This window comes from Lynx canadensis, chromosome B3 (genome assembly GCF_007474595.2).
Source record: "Lynx canadensis isolate LIC74 chromosome B3, mLynCan4.pri.v2, whole genome shotgun sequence".
Classification (NCBI taxonomy): domain Eukaryota; kingdom Metazoa; phylum Chordata; class Mammalia; order Carnivora; family Felidae; genus Lynx; species Lynx canadensis.
In genome coordinates, this window is record NC_044308.2 from 136,675,919 (window position 1) to 136,695,946 (window position 20,028).

Consider the following 20,028-nt stretch of genomic DNA (forward strand, 5'->3'; position numbering starts at 1 on the left):
CATGTGCCTAGTGACTTGAGCCAAGGAAAGTTGCTGTTTCCCCAGGTTGTCCATAGCTTGCACCCTGGGCCTTTGCTCCTGGGCCTTTGCACCCCATGGCCCAGAGCTCCCCCTCCCTCATCTCTGAGAATCTTCCAGAACCTCCTACAAACGCCTCACGCCCTCCGCAAGGCAGATGGCCATTCTCCCATCAAATGTGGTTGGCTGACTCATCTCTGCTCCCCTGGCCCCGATTAGACAGAACATCTTGGAGGCAGGGCCCTGTTCATCCTGAATTTCCTGCACTTACCCCAGAGCCTGGCCCCAGAGCTGATCGTATGGTCTGGCATGTGGCTGAGGCTCAAATGATATTTGGGGAATGAATGAATGAAAGAAAGAAAAAGGCTGTGCCCTGAGCAAGGTCCCCGAGCTGTTTGCTCTGCATCACCACCCCCTGACACATCCCTGGAATTGATTGGGTAAATATTTATTATTCCAACTCCTCAGATTTCGAAATGCCCTTTTGGAACCTTAAACCGATACATAAAAAGACTCCATGCAGGACACCTAATCCCCCCTCCGCCCCCAGAGCGGTGCCTGGGCCTCCTTCTCGTCTCCTTTGCTGCTCTCCTATGGGGTCCCTGATTTGTGTGGCCCTCGTGACACCCCTTGGGAGATGCAACATGGGTTCTTTTGGTTATTCGCTCTGTCATTCAACAAATAGTCACGAAGCGGGGATTGGCCACTGGCCCGGGAACTGGGGCATCTCCCCAGGGGCAGAGGAGGCGCGTGAGATCTGGACTGGAGCTTGGAGGGGTGCGGTCCCAGCTTTCCCACCAGCCCTGTGCTGTGGGGCGGGCACGTCACCTCTCTGGCTCTCAGATTCCACACCCCACCCGTAAATGGGCACAGACCCCACAGCCGCTGTAGCAGCGGAGAGCGGAGAACGGACACGGGATCCCCTGAAGATGCAGACCTGGGACCCCCGGCTCTGACCCGCTGGGGCAGGAAGGCGCCAGCCCCATCCCTGGCTGCCTGGGAAGGCGGGGGAGTCCTTTTCTGAGAAGCGGCGATTTAAGGCCAATAGCTCCCATGCTCTGAGCACCTGCAGTGAGCAGGGCACGGGGACACGTGTTTCCAGGACTTATCAAGAGGCCACAGAACACGCACGTACAAAACCTAGACTTTGGAGCCGGAATGCCTGGGTTCGAACCTGACCGCCACCCGTGACTGTGTTAGTTTGTTGGGGCCAGAATAACAAAGCACCGCCCACTGAGCGGTTTAACCAACAGAAATGTATCATCCCACAGTCCAGAGGCTGAAAGTCTGAGATGAAGGTGTTGGGAGGGTTGTCTTTTCTGAGGGCCGTGCGGGAGAATGTTCCCGGCCTCCCTCCTAGCTTCTGGTGGTTTGCTGGCAAACTGTGGCATTCTCTCTGTGGCCGTGTCTGTGTCCACATTTCCCATTTTTATTTTATTTTATTTTATTTTATTTTATTTTATTTTTCAAAAAATGTTTATATATTTTTGAGAGAGACAGAGAGAGCGAAGGAGGGGCAGAGAGAGAGGGAGACACAGAATCCGAAGCAGGCTCCAGGCTCTGAGCCGTCAGCACAGAGCCCGATGTGGGGCTCGAACCCACAAACCATGAGATCATCACCTGAGCCAAAATCAAGAGTCAGACACTTAACCCACTGAGCCAGCCAGACGTCCCCGACATGGGCTATTCTGAGCCTCAGTTCCCCTACCTGTATAATGGAGACATTACCTAACGCAGAAGCCCATCTTGAGCACTGGATGAGTTACTACACGTAAAGCACACACCTCTGGCACTCCACGACTGTTAACTATTATCGCATTTCATCTTTTGTCACAACCCTGTCCTCCCCTATCCTCTAGAACAGTCACAGCCAGAGCTGGTGGGTCACCTGAACTGGTAAAGTGGGCTGACAGTGTTGGGGTCCAGGAGGGTAGGTCAGTAAAGACCCCCGTTTATTTATTTTTTCTTATTTTTTTAATGTTTATTTATTATTTTTTGAGAGACAGAGAGAGAGAGACAGAACATGAGCAAGGGAGGGGAAGAGAGAGAGGGAGTCACAGAATCTGAAACAGGCTCCAGGCTCTGAGCCGTCAGCACAGAGCCCGACGCGGGGCCCGAACCCACGGGCCGTGAGATCGTGACCTGGGCCAAAGTCGGCCGCTTAACTGACTGAGCCACCCAGGCGCCCCAAGGCCCCTGTTTATTGAAAGACATTTCTCCTCAACGTTGTTACACTCAGCGGGCTGGGCCGAGCAGAACCCACCTCTGCCCCGCGTGAAACTCACCTGTTGGGGATGGCGTTCTCTGTCGCTTTTGGTGTTAATCAAAAAATAAATGTATCACAAACACCACGGGTCTTTAAATTCCCATATTCTGGCCACTGGCCCCTCCTACCCTCTCACTGTGGCTGTTATGAACTTAAGTGTGCCCCCAACAAATTCACATGTTGAAGCCCTAACCCCCAATGTGACTATGGGGCCTTTAGGGAAGTTAATTAAAGTTCCATGAGGTCATACAGGTTGGGTCTTAATCTCACAGGAATGATGTCCTTACAAGAAGAGGCAGAGACACCAGAACCGCCTGTCTCCCTCTTATGCACAAAGAGCCCATGTGAGCACAAGGTGAGAAGGTGCCATTTGCAAGCCAGGAAGGGAGATCTCGCCAGCAACCACATGGGATGTCACCTTGATCTTGGACTTTGAGCCTCCAGAAAAGGGAGAAAATAAATGTCCGCCGTTGAAGCTCCCAGTCTATGGTATTTCGTTATGGCAGCCTAATTAGCAGGCTAATGCACGGGGCATCGTGCCCTGAGACCAGCGTCCCCCCTAAACCTTTCTCTTTGGAACGTACCCGGCCTCTGCCCCCTTCCCGAGTGGCAAGGAGAGTCAGGGGCTGCCACAGACTTTCCCCAGATTCTCAAGAGATTCCTTACAATATAGGCTTAGAAAGCGATACGTGGGACGTGTCTATGAACAGCTGGAGAAGTCCTTCCTGTCTTGGTTACCCCCATCTTTCCCCAATGCTTCCATCTGGAGCCCATTTGGGGGTATTGGTTGTACCAGGATCCTGTCGCTGCTGTAACCAATTATTACAAATTTAGTGGCTTAAAATGACAAGCATTTATTCGCTGACAGTTCTGGAGGTCCAAAGTCCAAAATGGGTCAACGTCGAGAAGTCAGCAGGGCTTTCTTCTGAGGGTCCCTGGCCCATGGCCCCACGTCGCAGCCTTCTCTCCTGTTTCCGTGATCACGTCGCCTTCTTCTGATTCTGGTTTCCCACTGCCTTCCCTTGTAAGGACCCCTGTGATTACAGTTAGGGCCCACCTGGGTAATCTGTGACAGTCTCCTCCCCACCCCACCCCATTTCAAAGTCCCTTTAGGGACACTCGCAAAGTCCCTTTAGTCACAAGAGGCGACATTCACAGGTCCTGGGTATCAGGACGGGGATGTCTTTGCGGGACACGGTATCCATCCTGGCACAGGTGTTCACATGATTCCCACTCTGCAGAACATAGTTTAGGAATCTCTAGGTTATGAAAGGAAAGACTTTCGCTCGGTCACATGGCCTGGGGACAGACGACACCAAGCTTCCCCCTTGCTAACGCTTCTCCTTAGCTGTGTGCCTGTGGGCTGATTGCCTAACCTCTCTCTGCTTCTGTCTCCTCAGTGATTTGATGGGGGTGCTGGTACCCACCTTCCTGCACGTGGGGAAGACGCTGAGCCCAAAGCAGGTGCTTAACGTCTGGTAGTGACTGTGTTTATCTCCAGATTGAGGCCGAGCTCAGTCCCCTCCTGGTCACAGAGGTTGTAGAGGGACCCTTGCTTGCGGAACACCAAGATGGCGTCCCTAGGCGATACCTGCCCCCTCCCACCCCCGCCACCCCGTCTCCTCTGCCAGCTCCACACCCCAGCTCACCCACAAAACCTCTGGGTCGTGGCCATACCCAGGACTCCTCGGTATTAGGAAGCCGCAGCCGTGGGGACCTTGGGAATGAAATAAGGGTTGAGCCAGCACCTGCCTCAGCATCTTGGAAATGCTCTTGAAAGGTGGGGCTGTGCTTCAGAGCCCCAGTTTCAAGGTCGAAAAGGGCAGTCCAGATGAGCCCACGGAAATCCTAGATACGTCCCTTTTGTAAGAGCCCTGACTTTGAAGTTGGCGACCTGGGCCCTCGGTCCCACTTTGTCCCTAATTTGATGCTTGATTCTGAAAAGTCCACTCATCTTTTCGAGCCTCGATGCAGTTGTTAGTGCAGAGAGGGGACCGTTGTGACACGGTCAGCCCCTCTGGGTCCCACCAGACTCTCACCGTTGGACGGATCTGGTAAGCACTGCCCAGGAATCCGGCAAGCACATGGGGGGCTGTGGGGACCTTAGGCTCACACCACACTCCCCCCGATGTAGAGCTAAGCGGCTGCAGGAGACAGAATCAGCCCGGAGAAAGGGATGTTTGCCAGAGGGTGTCCCTTTCCCTGTGTCTGGAATGCCAGCAGCGGGTCGCTCCTCTGGGGACCCTGTGCCATTGCAGGCAAACTGGGGTCTGTGTGGGGCCGGTGGGGAAGCGAGCCCGGGTCAGAGCTCAGGTGGCTGTCCCTGCGGCCTGCCTATTGGCTAGAATACCCACGGGACAGGGCAGGGCTGGGCCAAAGGGGGGCGGAGTCAGAGCCCGACTCTGGTCAGCGACAAATGCTGGTTCCTGCCCCATCGGCTCTCTGCTTTACACTGAGCGTGAGGGACTGTCACCTGCGCCGTGTGCACGCTCAGCCATGGGACAGGGTGAGTACAGATGCCGTGGGCAGACGGAGGGCCCGGGGGCATGAGGGTGTGTGTGGAACGGCGAGGACAGGAGGCTGGGGTTGTGGGATTTGGAGGGCTTCAAAGCTCTGGTGCTGTCCCAGAGTGAACAGGAAAATTCCCCGCAGTGGGGGGGGGGGGGAGGAGCCAGGGCCTGTGTGCCCCTCTCCCAGCTGTGTGAACTCGGGCACGACTCTAAGTCTGGCTGCGCCTGTTTCCTTGTAGGTGAGATGCAAATGATCACATCTTCTGCGTGGCGACCGTGAGGGTCCAGTGATACGGTAGCTCTCACCCGGGAGTGCCTTTATCCCCAGGGCACGTCTGGCAACATCTGGACACATGTGTAGTTGGCACAACTGGATAGAGGGTTGTGTTGGCACCTAGCGAGTAGAGTAGAGGCCGGGGGCGCTGCTAAACCCCTTACAGGGCACGGGACAGCCCCCACGACAAAGAATACCCCGGCCTCTAATGCCAACAGCGCCGAGGCAGACAAACTCAGAAATGACGTAGTGGGGACAGAGTGTGTGGCACACAGGCGGGTTCCCCGGAGGCCGTTGCTTTTCTGTCTTGTTTTCTGTGCCTGCAATCTCGGACCTTTAGCAATCGCGAGAAGCGATCACGTACCCGTTTACCCGTTTCCCCGAGTTGGGGCCACCCTGCCCGGAGGGCTGCCTCCCAGAATGACCACAGTGGCTCCTCGAGGGCCAGACGCCGTTTGGCTGTTGGTGAAATAGGCAACACGTAGACACAAAAGGAGTGTGATTTTCAGTGTTTCTAAGGACGGGGCCTTGGCAAGAAATGTAACCATAAAAGGGGACGACGCACCCCTGACCAACGTCCCCGTTCACTGATCAAGAAGCCGCAGCAGGGGCGCCTGGGTGGCGCAGTCGGTTAAGCGTCCGACTTCAGCCAGGTCACGATCTCGCGGTCCGTGAGTTCGAGCCCCGCGTCGGACTCTGGGCTGATGGCTCAGAGCCTGGAGCCTGTTTCCGATTCTGTGTCTCCCTCTCTCTCTGCCCCTCCCCCGTTCATGCTCTGTCTCTCTCTGTCCCAAAAATATACGCTGAAAAAAAAAAAAAAAAAAAAAAAAAAAGAAGCCGCAGCGTGAAGAATAAGGTGGTGGGCGGGGCGGGGGGGGGTCAGGACGTGGTGGATGTTTGTGGCGAAGGTGGTTTCGCAGGTGTGCAGGGTAAATAGGAGTGGCTTCTCGTACGGCAGTCGCGCCTCAGGAAAATGGTCTTAAAAAAAGAAAAAGGAAACAGAAGGTGAACAGCAGGGTGGAAGGTGTTCAAGGTCACCTGGCAGAGTTAGCCCTGGGGCCAGGAGGGCTCAGCCCTGGGTGCCCAGCCCGGCTCCGCGTCCAGCGTGTGCTCTAAAACCTCTGAGCCACAGAGAAGGACTTCACTCATTCATTCATTCATTCATTCCACAAAGGTCTCTGAGCACCATCGCTTGACTGCAAATCTCACAGTAAGAGCAGGTGTCGATGCGGGTCCTGTCTGTTAGGAGCACATGTTGGAGTCGGGGAGAGAGCCCGGGACACAAGAAGGCACGATGTGGGGTTGCATTTCCATCGCTGATGGAGCAGTGAGCGAAACGGAGGGGCCGTGATAAGAGAATGCTACTGCAGAGGGAGGGCCAGGCAGGGCCGCGGCATCACCCAGAAGTGGCCTTCAAGCAGGGGCCTGAGGCCCAGGGAGAAGCTGGCCGTGGTCAGGGAGGCTGACAGAGGGTTCCAGGGGACAGCACGGCGTGCAAAGGCTCAGGACTGTGACGGGGCTTGTCTGCTGAGCTGAGAACTGTACCCGGAGGACACACATGAGCAAGGACAGAGCAGATCAGGCTGAGGCTGGGGAGAGCTGGGTGGAGCCAGGCCACATGGGGCCCGGTGGTGATCGCACGGATCGGCTAGGTCCTGCCCCCCACACACGGAGGCTGGCGATGGCACTCCTGGGCGGCAGGGCGCTGAGACCCAGTCGGGGACTGAGGGAGAATCCCTCAGATGCCGTGTGTAGAATGGGTCTGGGGGCAGGAGGAGGTGTGGGGTGGTCGGGGCGAAAGGCGGCAGGTTTTCTATAAGGACGTGGCAGGGAAAACTGGGAGAGGCAGGCAGGCGGAAGACCCGTTCTGGAGCTAGAAACCGACAAGCCTTGCAGGTGGTCTGGGGACGGGGAGGGAGGTGAAGAAAGTTCCCTAGGTCACTGCTCCCAGGAAGCTCTCCGGCGTCCTGTCCTTAAGCATCCAGGGTAGCCTGGGGTTTTGTCTTTCCCTCCCTGCCTGGGCTCTCAGTCGTACATCTCCCTTTTCAGCGGACAGACCTCCTCAGCCACACCTCCCACCGCAGGGTCCAAAGTTGACCCGGTGGGACTTTGTTGCCTAACCTTTGGAGTAAATGCAACAGATTTCGAATCCCTGGACGGTGGGCTCCATGGGAGGACTTCCTCAGCACCCGCTCACCCCCTGCCCTCCCCAGCCGGCTCAAGTCACTTTGGCCTGGGATGCCAGATGGACTTGACTGATCTGCCCCCCTCCCTCGGACCCGTGGGGCATTTCTGCAGAAACACTGGCATCAGGAGGGGGTCGGCCAGGCCCGGCTCCGGTCTCCTGGCTGAGAGCTGGTCTCCCAAGAGCCAGGCTCCCAGGACCCGAAGCAGACTTACCCCCGGGGCCAAGTTGGCATGAAACTGTCAACTCTGTCATTTCCACCAGAGGCCCAGTAGCGGGATGGCACAGCCTGGGCTTAAACGTAAGAAACATGAAATGAGCACCCCGAGGCCTCCACTTTCTCGGAAGCGATCTCTCTGACCCTCTGTTTCCTCTTCTGTACCAATGATGAGAATGATACCGACTCCGTGTTGCTGTGGAGGCATAGAAATGAGCTAATACAGGTGAACGGCTTGCGAGAGACCCCGGGAAACTCACCAGGAGCTACAGGAGAAGAGGAACGAGAGCTGTTACTTCTTAGAGCCACGAAAGGAAGACAAGAGGCAGTGGATCCACCAGACACAGGAATCTGGATTCGAATCCTGGTTCCATCATCACTCACCGGCTGGCACGAGCTATTCCATTTTGCTAAGCCTCAGTTTAGTCATCTGTAAAATGGTGTCCATAATGTTCACTTTTGTTGACGGTTGAATGTAGTGATATTTGTAGAGTGGCCTTTCTAAATACTGGCTTTAACAAAAGATAAGACAGGGCCCAAATGGAGAGAGGTTTCTAGGTCCCCACCTGCAGCCTGGAGGAGAGTGAGTGAGGCTGGGGTCCCCTCCAAAGAGACCCCACTCCCCAGGGAGACTCTGTGGGCTCTGGCCCATCAGGCCTAGACCTCTGGTGTTTGTGGGGGGCAGTGGAGGGAAGAAGGGTTACCGGCCACAGCAACTGACAGACCTTGAGTTGTTTGTGAAGAAACTGAGGCCCAGAGAGGGGATGCGACTGGCCCAAGGCCACCAGGCAGGCTGAGGGACAGGAGGCCAGAACTCTCCTGCGGGAGTCAACTGCCTCTAGGCCCCATCCAAGCAGGAAACTCCCTCTGTGCCTGCAACTATTCTTTGAAGGCCTTTCTTTTAGGCTGATCATGAGCTCGGGGTTAATCTTTGATAATAAGGGGGAGGAGAGCTGCGTATCTTGTCCACCAGGATCTCGCTACGGTGATGGTTCTAACACTTTGCAGGAGGGATCATATTGTGCTGCAGAACAGACTGTTTTAAAGGGCCCCGAGATTAAACCACCCGTGTCCTTGAAAGACTGGCATTCTCAGCGTGTAAACAATAAGGGAGTGTCAGCCTGGGAAGCCCGGACCCTGTTTCTTAATTATCTGCAGATTAGCAGCTATAGTGGTGGCTGCTGAGGCCGGGAAGACAAGGACTGTGACACAGAGAGGCTGTGACACAGAAGGGGGGGGCCAGGGATGTGGGGAAACCAAATGGTGTGGCGGTTTAGAGCATCGGCCTTGAGCATCAGCACCGGGTCTGGGCCCACGCTTTGCCACTATCAGCCAGTGACTCAAGCTCTCTGGGCTTCAGATTACCCATCTGCAGAATGGCGCCGGTCGAGGAACCAAAGGCTGCTCTCTTTGGTCCTGGGTGGCCGCAGCTTCCGCAGACGGAACATTCTAAATGGGCTTCCTTTATGAGCTCAGGGGCAATTTGGAGGCCAGGGTTGGTGAGCGCGGCCTGCTCGAGTCGCTGGGCTTCGCTCAAAGACAACGGCCGCCCAGGTCCGCCTGGCCCAAGCTCACTGGCGCCCCGGCCGCCACCTCAGCGGGCCACTTTGCACGCGATGTCCAGTGCAGATGTTTGGGGCCCTTTGGGGGGTGGGTTTGCGTGGGTCACGGGACTCCGGCAGGGCCCTGAGGCTGGGGACCTGATGACATGGTGTCCGAGGGGGGAGAAGACCCAGCTGGAGGGAGTTCTCACCCCGGAGGAAGGCTGTCGTCAGCGGTCAGGCAGGCCGGCGCGAGAGCGTTGGGAGCGCGTACCCCACGCGCACAGCAGAGGAAATGGGGACCTCTGGTGGGGGGTTGGCTGGAAGCTGCCACAGCCACAGCTCGCACTCTACTGCACCAGGTCCGCGCAGGGCCCTGCTGCGACACTTGAGGCACGTCGAGTCCTTAAAGCCCCCAGCCACGGCCGACACGGGTTAACGTCATCACCTCCGTTGTACAGGTGAGGGACAGTGGCACGGGGCCGTAGGTGACTTGCTCCAAACCACACTCACAAGAAGCAGCCGGGCTGAGACTTGAGCCCAGGAGGCTGGGCTGCAGGGACTGTGAACACAGGGGGCTTCGGGAGGCCTCTGGGGCACAGGAAGCGCTCCTGGTTGGAGAGGAGAGGTCTAGGTAGATGGACCGGAGGGAGGAAAGGGGGAGGAGGGACTGAAGACCCTCCAGGGCCCACGTAGGGGGCGGAGGAGACACAAGAAACGAGGGCGTCCTCGTCTGGGGGACGGAAGGAAGGAGATAGGTGTCGGCTGGGCCGCCACAGCAAAGCACCACAGAACAGAAGGTTCCTGTCTCGCTGCCTGGAGGCCCGAAGTCTGAGGTCAAGGTGCCGAAGAGGCCGGTTCCTTCTGAGGCCCGTCTCCTCGACTTGCAGACGGCGGTGTCCTCCCTGTGTCCTCCCGCGGCCTTCCCTCCGTGCGTGTGCGTGTGAAGCTGTGTTCCCATCTCTTCTTCTCATCGGACCCCAGTCAGATGGGATCAAGGCCCGTCCACAGACATCATTTTGACTTAATTACCTGTTTAAAGGCACTTTCCCCAAATACAGTCACGTCCTGAGGTGCTGGGGGTTAAGACCTCAACCCAGGAGTGTGGGGAACACAATTCGGCCGTCACAGAATAGGGGGGGAGTCTGGGTTCTCACATTAAGAGGGCAGGATTTCCTCACAGGGGGGTCGGGTGGAGGGAGCGGGGGAGGGGCTCTGATGAGGAGCAAGGTTGGCCGCAGGGTCCTAGAGCAGCCCCGGGGGGAAGGAGAAAAGGGGCCGATTGGCATCCGAGTGGTCACGAATGAGCCTCTGGAGCCTGGCCCCTGCCCGCCATGATGTTCGATGTCCATTTGCTGAGTGAACAGGGATAAATCCAGCAGTTCTGAGGGGTCCGTGGGGCGTAGTTGGTCTGAGTTCACGGAAGGACCATGAGGCCTTGCAAATGCTACCCCCAGGGGATTGGAGTGACAGTCACAGGCCACTTTGGAAGCAGGCGTCTCTTGCCGTGGCCATCTCAGAGATGCTGATCAGGCAGAACAAGGAGCGCCGTCCAGCCCCACGTCCCCCCCTCCCCGTAGCGCGCACCCTGGTGCGGATGAGAGCCCCACCTCGAGCCCCACCTCGGGGCTGCACCCTCCGCCTTCCCCTTCCTCTCCCGCCATGAGGCCCCCACATCCCCCGGTCTCTGTCCTCGAGCCCCTGTGGCTCTTCTTAAACCCTCGCTCCCAACCTCACGGGCTCGTCGTCTCCGTGGATGCTGTGCACTGGGTGGTGACATCTCTGGGGTACCGGCCTTACCCGCTTCCCCCCCGGTCTCCTCTCTGAGGACACCTTCCCACTTTCCCTTTCAGGACGGGGCTCAGCCACAATGCCGCTCTGCCTCCTCTTCTGCCTGATGATGTTCCTCAGCCCGCCCGGGGCCACCCTGCACCGCCACGGCTCCCGGGAGACAAAGAAGAGGGTCAAGGAGGCACCCGTGGTCAGCACGGTGGCCCCCATGAGCGGGGACTTTGCCTTCGACCTCTACAGGGCCTTGGCTACAGCTGCCCCCGACCAGAACATCTTCTTCTCCCCTCTAAGCATCTCCACGTCCCTGGCCATGCTGTCCCTGGGGGCCCGGTCCGACACGAAGGCACAGATTCTAGAAGGCCTGGGCCTCGGTCCCCAGGCGGGCTCCGAGCAGGGGCTCCACAACTCCTTCCGCCAGCTGCTGGGGGAGCTCGCCCGGCCCAGAAAGGGCCTCCGGCTGAACCTTGGCAACGCTCTGTTCATCAGCCCCACGGTGCCCGTCCAGGACGCCTTCCTGAGTGCCGTGAGGACTCTGTACCTGGCAGACACTTTCCCCGCCCACTTTGGGGACCCCACAGGGGCCCAGAAGCAGATCAACGACTACGTGGCAAAACAAACTGAAGGCAAGATTGTGGACTTAGTTAAGGACCTGGATAGCACTGAGGTCATGGTTATGGTGAATTACATTTTCTTTAAAGGTAAGACCCCTGCGCTCGAGCCTGAACTCTCTCCTTTCTGCTGCTTTGGTCAAGAGAGCACCCCGTTCCCACACATACAGGAGTGGGCGTAGATTTAGTCCCTTCTGGCGCCTGTTGACAGAGTGAGGCCAACAAGCAGGAGAGGGGAAGCCAAGCATCTTTTTATGGTGTAAGGTGACGGCAGCTACACCAGGCCGCTGTTTCCTCCGCTGAGGAAGTGCTGGGTCCTGTCCATGGGCCCCGGGTCCATAGCATTCACACTGGTTCTAAAGCATGAGATCGCCATGGCCACCGTACTGCTATTGAGGGCAGGACCGTGGGTCTTGGGGGGCTTGGAATACCTTCCCTTGGGGAGCGTCTTCCTCGGGGCCATTCCCTCGGCCGGAGAAATCTCTCCACAAGCACCTGTCCCTTTGGAGAGTCTTCTCCCTGCTTCCATAACAGCTGGTCCCTCTCTGACATTTCTCGGGGACACCCCTCCCCCACTCGGTGCTCACGTCTGCTTCTCCTTCTACACGCTGAGCCCCTCGGTGCCTGTATGGGGCCTGGCTGAGGGTGGGAAGGCAGGAGTGGGTAGAGGAGGGGAGGGGAGGGAGAGAGGAAAGAGGAAACTAGTTAACCTGTTAAACACCTCCCCTCTTCCGATGAGCACGGATGGCGAACACCCAGCTGGGATTCCAAGATTTCTTGTCCCCTAGTGCAGGGCTCTCTCTATGACACTAGGCTGCAGGGGACAGGTGTGACAGAAGCCGAGTGGGGCACCGGGGTGGGTTCCGTATTTGATGACTATGAAGAAGATGGAAACAACTACTTGTATCCCGTTGGTGCAAGAGTGCAGGAATCAGACAGAGCAGTAACTATGCCTGAAGGCTTCTCAGTAGGAACAATCATGTATTTCCAGGAACCTTACAAACCTCCCTCCCACACTTAGATCAAAATCCACAAATGGGAAAAGCGCGGAGAACAGAATAACTCAGCCAGATAGAGTGTCGCTTTGTCAGACGTCCATATTTTTTACCCTCTTCCCTTGAATGTTTGACCTCGAGTAACATCAGAGAATCAAACAAACAACCTTAGCGGTTAAGGGCCTCCGAAGACATGGAAACCAGCCTCCTGGCTCTGCACACGCAGAAGGAAAAGCCCCACAGAAAGTTCAGGCATGTCTCCAAAGTTCTAGAAAGGCGAGCCTTTCTTTCCCCAGGGTTCGGCGGTCACCGCCACCGAGGAGACTTCGCCGAGGAGGGTGAGGTCTGTTTGAGGGAGGCGTTTGCTGTCTCTGTGCTTTTCATCTGTGGCTGAGAATTGCTCCCTTTTTTCCATGTTAATATTTAGCTAAGTGGGAGACGAGCTTCGACCACAAAAACACTCATAAGCAGGACTTCCACGTGACTTCAGAGACGGTGGTGCAGGTGCCCATGATGAAGCACAAAGACCTGTATTACTACTTCCTGGACCGGAGCCTCTCCTGCCGGGTGGTGGGGGTTCCCTACCAAGGGGACGCCACCGCCCTGTTCGTTCTCCCCAGCCAGGGCAGGATGGGGCGGCTGGAGAATGGACTGAATGAGAAGACATTGAGGACGTGGCTCAAGATGTCCACAAAGAGGTATTCCTCAGATGACGTGGGGCCAGCCTGACCCTGCACATGGCCACAGAGACACGGGGGGAGTGGGAAGGACTCCTCCCAGCCCAGGGGCTGCCTCCAAGCCCAGGGAAACCACGTGAAGTCTTAGCCTCCGGGGCCCTGGCCCAGCTGGAGGGAGCAGGGCCGGAAGCCCAGTGTCCCAGGGTGCCATCGGAGTGGGCGGGGAACTCTGGGGGCAGCCCAGGTCCCAGTGCAGAGTGGGGGGGGGGGCTCTAGATGGGGGGCTGAAGGGTCATTATGAAGCCGAGGGGAGATAGCAGGGATATGAGCTCAGTGAGCTGATGCTCTGGAAGAGTCTAGGAAAGTTCCTCTCCTCTTTCCAGGCAGCTTGAGCTCTACCTTCCCAAGCTCTCCATTGAGGGCTCCTACCAGCTGGAGAAAGTCCTCCCCAAGCTGGGCATCAATGACATCTTCACCTCCCATGCTGACCTGACTGGCATCACCAACCACTCCAACATCCAGGTGTCTGAGGTGAGCTCAGAAGCTCCTGAGCCCCTGTTTTCAGAGATTTCTGTTCTGTTCTATTCTATTCTATTCTATTCCTTTCTACTCCACTCCACCCCTCCCATTCCATTCCATTCCATTCCATTCCATTCCATTCCCTTCCATATTTTCCCTCTCTCTTTCACTCTCCTCTCTTCCTTCAAGAAGCAAAGGTACCCTTTGTGTCTTATCCTGTTTGCAATGTGTCTCAGGGGAAGGAGCCCCCCAATGAAGCCATCAAAACTAAGAATCAGGTGCTACCTCCTTCACTCACTAGCTGTGTGACCTCCAACAATTGCGTGACCTCTCTGAGCCTCTTTTCTCTACATAAAATTGGAGGCCCAATCACATCCCTGCCAGGAGGTGCCATGAGCATTCAATGGGAGGCCCATGTGCAGTCACCTCCAGGCACAGATCCTAGCCACACAATCGTCCCGTGTGCTGCCTGCTTTGGGGCGCAGCCGCACGGAGACTTTGACGGTGACGCCACAGGCAGAAGCTCCGCGGGCTCCCGTGATGGTATCTTCCAGCCCCGCTGGCTCGGTGACACCCGATGTCTCCTCCGCAGATGGTGCACAAGGCCGTGGTGGAGGTGGACGAGTCGGGGACCAAAGCGGCTGCAGCCACAGAGACGGTGTTCACGTTCAGGTCGGCCCCAGTTAGCTCTCCCAAGGTCATCCTCAACAGGCCCTTTATCATGCTCATTGTAGAGAACTTCACGGACATTCTCTTCCTTGGCAAAGTGGCCCACCCCTGAGGTGGGCGTTTCCCCTGAAAGGCCACAGGCCTCCGTAGTGGCAGGTGAAGGCTCTGTGGCATCTATCCGCTGGAAGCCGATCCACACAGCTTTCGTTTCCTCGACCACTGAAGTTTTTACAAGTAATAACGATAACAGCACTGATATGCTGATGATTTGCTTCTTCTCACACAACCGCAAGGCGTGGGGGTGCCTTGAAGAAGAACGTTCGGTCTTGCCCTCGCCCTTCATCAGCGGAGTCTAGCACTGAGGCCCAGAGAGCTTGGTTGACTTGCCCAAGGTCACACAGCACGTTAGCGATAGAGAGGCGCCCAGAGCCCAGGCACCTGACGCCCAGCCCGGTGCCACAAAGCTCTGTGGGATTGCTGCGGTTCACATCTCTACCAAGAAACGTATTTCCAAGCCCAGTCCTCCACCTGCTAGTAATACGGGCTATCAACTCATCACGGTTTAAAATCCATCATGCTTCCCGTGCGTGGTTGCATTTATCTGCTGGAAAGAACACTGAAATGGGAGTCCGGAATGGGGCTTCTGTCCCAGCTAACCAGCTGTGGGACATAAGGCTAATAGTGTCCCTCTCTGGGCCTCTATCTCCCCCATATACACAACGCAGGGTCAGCTCAAGGGCTGAAGGCTCCTTGACATCATATAAGGAGGCTGGGGTGTTCCGTGCCAGTCACGGTGGATTTTAAGACATTCAAGTGCTACTTGTCATTGAAGAAAAGCCAGTGGAAATGGCCCATCACAGCACCAAACCATCCTGTGGCTTCAGTCACAACCTCCTGGAGTCGGCTGGGGGCGGGAGGATGGAGGCCTGTTGCAAATACTAGAGGGATCAGTTGAAGATACTGGTGACTGAGAGTGCGTTTTAGTGTCAGCAATAACAATAAAGCATTTTGCAAACACTGGATGTCCGACGGAAGTAACTCTGGGAATGGAGACACTAGCCCCTGGGGACACTTTGCATCTGTGTGAGCTCCTGAATCCCTCGACAGCCCTGCACAGCGTATCAGGGCACCCGTTCCGCAGACGGGACATAAGGGTTTTTGCCCCGAGACCCAGGACGGTGAGAGGCTCAGGCTCTGGGACCTGGATGGCACAGGTGTTGGCTTATGGCGGGACAGATGGCTGCAGCTGGCCCCAGAGTGCTCACCTGCCTCTGTGTTTCGAACTCAGGACAGCGCTTTCGGATTGGGCCTCCTCGTGGGGTCACGCCCGCTCCTGTGTGCCTTTCCCTTGCAAAGTGCGTTTTCTGCCCCGGCAGACGTTTCTCTCACTGTCTGCCCTGCCAGTCCAAGGTCAGGGGTAGGCCCTGCCTGGCTGATGAGTGTAAGGCCAAGGTCCAGCGTTGTCTAAAGGTCACTGGGCACATGGCCACCAAACAGAAACTATGTGTGAGGTTGGGATGGGCTCCGGGGCCGCTGCCTGTCACTGCTGAAGCTCCCCGCTGACCGTCATTGCAGGCCACGTAACTCCATTTGTCTCGCGATCCTGGGATCGTTGAACAAATGATATGGCAACTGGGAGACAGAGAGAGACAGAGTAAGGGGGGGGGCGGGGGGAGGTCAGGAAAGCTCTCTCCGAACAGGTGGTGCAGAGCTGGTCTGGAGGAGTAAGTAGGTCTGCAACAGACGGCAGGCTGGGCGCAGGGGTGGGACTCCAGCAGAGGGAAGGGCTGGGGAATGGTGTTGAGCGAGCTGCAGAGGGTGGGAACCGCGGGACTTCGGTCGCCACCAGTGCAGGCGCTTGCGGTCGGGCCCCAGGCACCCGGACCACCAGGCTGGTGTCTGTTCTCTCTCGTTCCGATTTCAGGGTCGTATGAATACCCGGGCCACACCCTGAGCGCCCCCTGAACCCCTTGTGTCCCTCAGGCTCCCACCGGCAGGTAAGCGCAAGCCCCCACTCAGCCCTCTAGGGGGCGCACGCACACCCATACACCTGCGCCCCCGGAGCCCCCGCCGGCCCTGTCTTCTCTTGGCCTCGTCCATCCTGTCCCGTGAACTAAGGGGATGAATGGGTCTGCGGGACCTCACATGCCGGCATGACCGTCCTCCTCGGGACCCTCTTTCTTAGCCACTGTGTTAGGCTGCCAGGGCCGTCGTAACGAAGTACCACGACCAGGGCAGCTTAACAGCAGAAATTAATGTTCTCACAGTCCTGGAGGCTAGAGTCTGAGATCCGGGTTCCTCCTGAGGCCCCTGTCCTTGGCTGGGCTCGCAGATGGCCTCTTCTCTTTGTGCCCTCACATGGTCCTCCCTCGCGGTGTACTAACCTCCTCCTCCGTCTCGCGGCCTCCACCGGTCAGACTGGATCGGAGCCCACCCTACCCACCTCACTTTAACTCAACCCCCTCTTGAAAGGGCCTTCCTCCAAGTACAGCCACATTCTGAGGTGCTGGGGGCTAGCTCAACAAATGAACTTGGCGGGGGACACAATGTAGCCCGTGACAGTCGCTTACCTTTGAGTTCCTGCAGCTATTACCAAGTCAGTCTTGCTCTTGGGAACGCACTTTTATTCCCCCCCTCCGGCCACATGGACTCTTGGGACCTCCCCCTTGCGACCCCCCTGCCACCAGAACGTGGAGGACCATGCTAAGCCAAGGACTCCTTCCCCCACCTCTTCTGTAGAGACTCAGACCAGAAAAATGACCTTGGGCTCCAAGAGGAAACACTTCCCACCCGATGAGCAGCCCTGCCCATCCCATTCTCGCTTACTTAGCTCTTTCACCCAAAGGCCATTGTTTGTGGGTGCTGAAGGGGACTCGGGCATGGAACCCGTACAAGGGCACAGCGGTGCATCCAGCAGACGCGGGCTCTGGCCATAACCAGATAAACGACCAGATAAATAGGATTGTAAACTGGCGAGGACAATTTGTTCGTCCACAGGTGTTTACTGAATGCCCATTGTGTATCTGGAACCGTCCGGGGTGTTGGAAATAAGCGAAGAACACCACAAAAGTCCCTGCCCTGGTGGGGCTCCATTCTTGTGTGGACAGGCAATAAAATAAAAAAAATAACAAAGAATAAAATAGGAAAGAAGAGTAAACAATGCATGTTCGTTGGTGTTAGGTGCGAAGGAACCTGAGCTTGATTGAGCGACTTGCTTCTACAAACAGAGCCCAGGGAGGGATGGGGAGTCATGGTCAGTGGAGAGATCTGACGCCCGCTACCCTGACTAAGTGGTCAAAACCCTAACCCCCAACTGGATGGGGTTGAAGGTGGGGCCCTTGGGAGGTGATTAGATCACGAGGGTGGAGCCCCCATGAATGGCATTTGTATATACACGTATATTTTTTAAGTTTATTTATCTATTTATCTACTTTGAGAGAGAGAGAGCATGAGAGAGAGATGGGAAGGGGCAGAGAGAGAGAGAGAGAGAGAGAGAATCCCAAGCAGGGATCCATACTGCCAACACAGAGACCCACCCGGGGTCCAATCCCATGAACCGTGAACCAAATCAAGAGTCAGATGCTTAACCGACTGAGCCACCTAGGCGACCAGCAGTTTGTGCCCTTATAAGAGACACCGCAGAGAGCTCCCTCACTCCTTCCAGTGGGACAGCACGCCCAGAAGCCTGTGACCGGGAAGAGGGTTCTCATCTGACCACGCTGGCCCTGACCTCAGACCTCCAGCCTCCAGGAGTGTGAGAAGTACATTTCTGCTGTTTACAATCCGCCGTCTGTGGTCTTCTGAGCAGCAGCCCGAGCAGCTGGAGACACCCGGGGAACTGTCACAGCCCAGGGGAGACTGAGGAGACGTGGAAATTACATGTAATGCGGTTTCCTGGACGGGATCCGGGAAGAGAAAAAAGGGCGTTAGTGGAAAAAATGGTGAGATACAAATAAACCTGCACCATACCAACGTTCACGTCTTCGCGTCGATGAATATGCCATGGTTACACAAGACGATTCTGTCACCGGAACTCTCTGCACTGTTTTTACACCTTTTCCATGCATCTCAAGCCATTTCAACGTAAAAAGTTGTTTTCTTTAGAAAAATGTGACAAAAAAGCAAAGGAAAAAAAGCAAAGAAAAGAGAAGAGAAAAGAGGAAAGCAAAGAAGAGAGAAAAGAAAGAAGATGAAGGGATAGGAATGGGATCGGGGTTGTAAAGACAGAAGCAGGAGGCCACTTACGGAAGAGAACGGGCACCTAGAGAGACAGCTGGGGAGACCTTCTGCAGCCGGGGGTCCGGAGGGAGCTCCGAGGTGGTGGCCTTGAAGCCAAGATCCGAGGGAGAAGCAGGATGGAAGTGGCAAGGACTATGAACAACGACCCAGAGGTGGGAGAGTGTGTCCTGTTCACAGAGCTGAGTCTCGCACCTCCACCAACACCCTTGTCCCTGTGCAAGGTGCTGGCGGTGGTTGGGGGGGGGGGGGACAGTGATAATACCAGGTAGCACATGGAAGCCATCTGCCGCGTGCCTGACACTGCTCTCTACCCTCTGCAAGTTTCGTCTCAGTTAACAAAAAGTCAGAGAGTCACCTGCTGCAAGGGACTGGGGATGGCGAACAGGTGACATCAGTGCCCTTCTCCAGTTTTCCGCGGAACCGCACCCCAAAACAGACCATCTCCCACCTTTCCACAAGCAACGAGGTGGGAGGGAGGCAGCACTAAGTTAGCAACAGCTACGGACCCCCAATTCCAGGTCCTTGGACCCCTTGGGAGAATCCAGTGTGATTTTCCACAGAGTACAGATAATGAGACACTCCTACCTACACCCGTCTGTGCACACGTCCGCACACGCAAACACACACGTGTGCACACGCATGCACGCGCACACCCAGCCTGCTGGCGAGCGGTGGCTGGGCTTGGCTGATCCAACGCCATTATACTGAGAGCTGAGCATTCATGGTTATGCCTGGGGGTTGGGGGTGCGGGTCCCCCAGAGTCTTTTCTCTGAGACCCTGCTCCTCCCTCAGCCTCCCACAGAGGCTGCCGGGTACCATCTGTGGATTTGATCACGTGTCTCATTCCTTCCCAGATGGTAAGGGCCCCAGGCCGGGGTGGGAAGGTGGATCTGGGGGGGGCAGTGGGGGGTGAAGGAGTATGAGAGGTGGGTCGGGACATGTGGGTCCGAGCCTCTGCTCCCACAAGTGCTGAGCAAGGTGGTCGTGGGCAAGCAAGGCCCACGCAGCAAGGCCACGCCTCTCTTGCACAGAGGAAACGATTGTAATGACACCCAGTGGCCAGGCTGTTTGAAGGCTAGAAGCAAATCAGGCAAGGGAGGCAGCTTTGACCCTGCAGAAGCGTTTCTCAAACATAACTTGGGGAGCTGGTTGAAAGTTCATATTCCTGATTCCACCCAAGGAATCGAAATGTTTGGGGCTGGGCATCTAACGGCTCGAAGAACACTTCTGCAGGATTCAGCCCAGAGGTCCCTGTCTGGGGAGCATTCCGGGTGCCCCCCCCCCCCAGCCCGGCCCTGGAATCCCAGCTCCCCATGCCTCCTCCTAACACCTTCCACACCATACAGGTACCGTCTTTAGGTGTGTTTGGGTCTCTTTATAGACCACGAGGTCCGTGAGGGCCCTGAATCATTTCAACACCCCAGTGCCTGGCACGGGGCTTGGCCCGGAGTGGACTCTCGTTGGATGAGTGAATGAGGGGAGGGCCAGCTGGTTCCACAGGATTCTGTGCCTCTGCAAG

General features: G+C 56.5%; 1 protein-coding gene across 2 annotated transcripts; it reads left to right on the forward strand.

Moving 5' to 3' along the window:
• Window positions 1–4,726: 4,726 nt before the first annotated feature.
• Window positions 4,727–15,287, forward strand: SERPINA5 (serpin family A member 5). Of its 2 annotated transcripts, none has more exons than XM_030319883.1 (5): window positions 4,727–4,790; window positions 10,865–11,500; window positions 12,833–13,103; window positions 13,466–13,613; window positions 14,194–15,287. In XM_030319883.1, exons 1-5 carry the CDS (start codon window positions 4,781–4,783, stop codon window positions 14,380–14,382), a joined length of 1,254 nt encoding a protein of 417 aa, XP_030175743.1. In that variant the 5' UTR covers window positions 4,727–4,780; the 3' UTR covers window positions 14,383–15,287. The 2 variants fall into 2 exon arrangements, with proteins under 2 accessions (XP_030175743.1, XP_032449342.1); XM_032593451.1 differs by lacking the exon at window positions 4,727–4,790 and adding an exon at window positions 9,382–9,472.
• Window positions 15,288–20,028: the final 4,741 nt, after the last annotated feature.

Excerpts from the sequence above, each read along its gene's own strand:
- SERPINA5 (XM_030319883.1), top strand. Across the intron at positions 13,104-13,465 it reads CTCAAGATGTCCACAAAGAG|GCAGCTTGAGCTCTACCTTC; the intron begins GTATTCCTCAGA and ends TCCTCTTTCCAG. Across the intron at positions 13,614-14,193 it reads CCAACATCCAGGTGTCTGAG|ATGGTGCACAAGGCCGTGGT; the intron begins GTGAGCTCAGAA and ends TCTCCTCCGCAG.